The sequence below is a fragment of the Penaeus monodon genome, chromosome 15, assembly GCF_015228065.2.
Source record: "Penaeus monodon isolate SGIC_2016 chromosome 15, NSTDA_Pmon_1, whole genome shotgun sequence".
In the NCBI taxonomy this organism is placed as follows: Eukaryota; Metazoa; Arthropoda; class Malacostraca; order Decapoda; family Penaeidae; genus Penaeus; species Penaeus monodon.
In genome coordinates this window covers 15,455,689-15,455,951 of record NC_051400.1, presented here as the reverse complement: position 1 = coordinate 15,455,951, position 263 = coordinate 15,455,689, and the positions used below count along the sequence as shown (strand labels likewise).

Here is a 263-nt window from a genome sequence, read left to right as displayed (position 1 = left end):
CATAATATAACATAAAATGATAAATCAATTGCTTAACCAGATTTTTCCTTGCTTTACTTTACATTTCTTATCTGAATAAAACAAAAACCCATTGCTTACTTTGTTTTCTTCTCTGAGAGGGTGACAACAGTTGTCAGATGATCGAAAAGTTCTCCATGCTCGCATAATTCGAACACCAAGAAGATGAAAGTAGACGACTCAAATACATCATGTAGTTCAACTGAAAAGTGCAAAAGGTATATAAAAAATTATTTATCATCTCC

General features: G+C 31.6%; 1 protein-coding gene across 1 annotated transcript in view; it reads right to left on the bottom strand.

Moving 5' to 3' along the window:
- The window catches only part of LOC119581779 (phosphorylase b kinase gamma catalytic chain, skeletal muscle/heart isoform-like), a gene marked incomplete at its 3' end in the record, with an annotated part of 27,775 nt that overhangs the window by 17,365 nt on the left and 10,147 nt on the right, over window positions 1-263 (bottom strand). Inside the window, 1 exon segment of the mRNA XM_037929909.1 lies at window positions 100-220. Coding sequence (XP_037785837.1) covers window positions 100-220 — 121 coding nt within the window.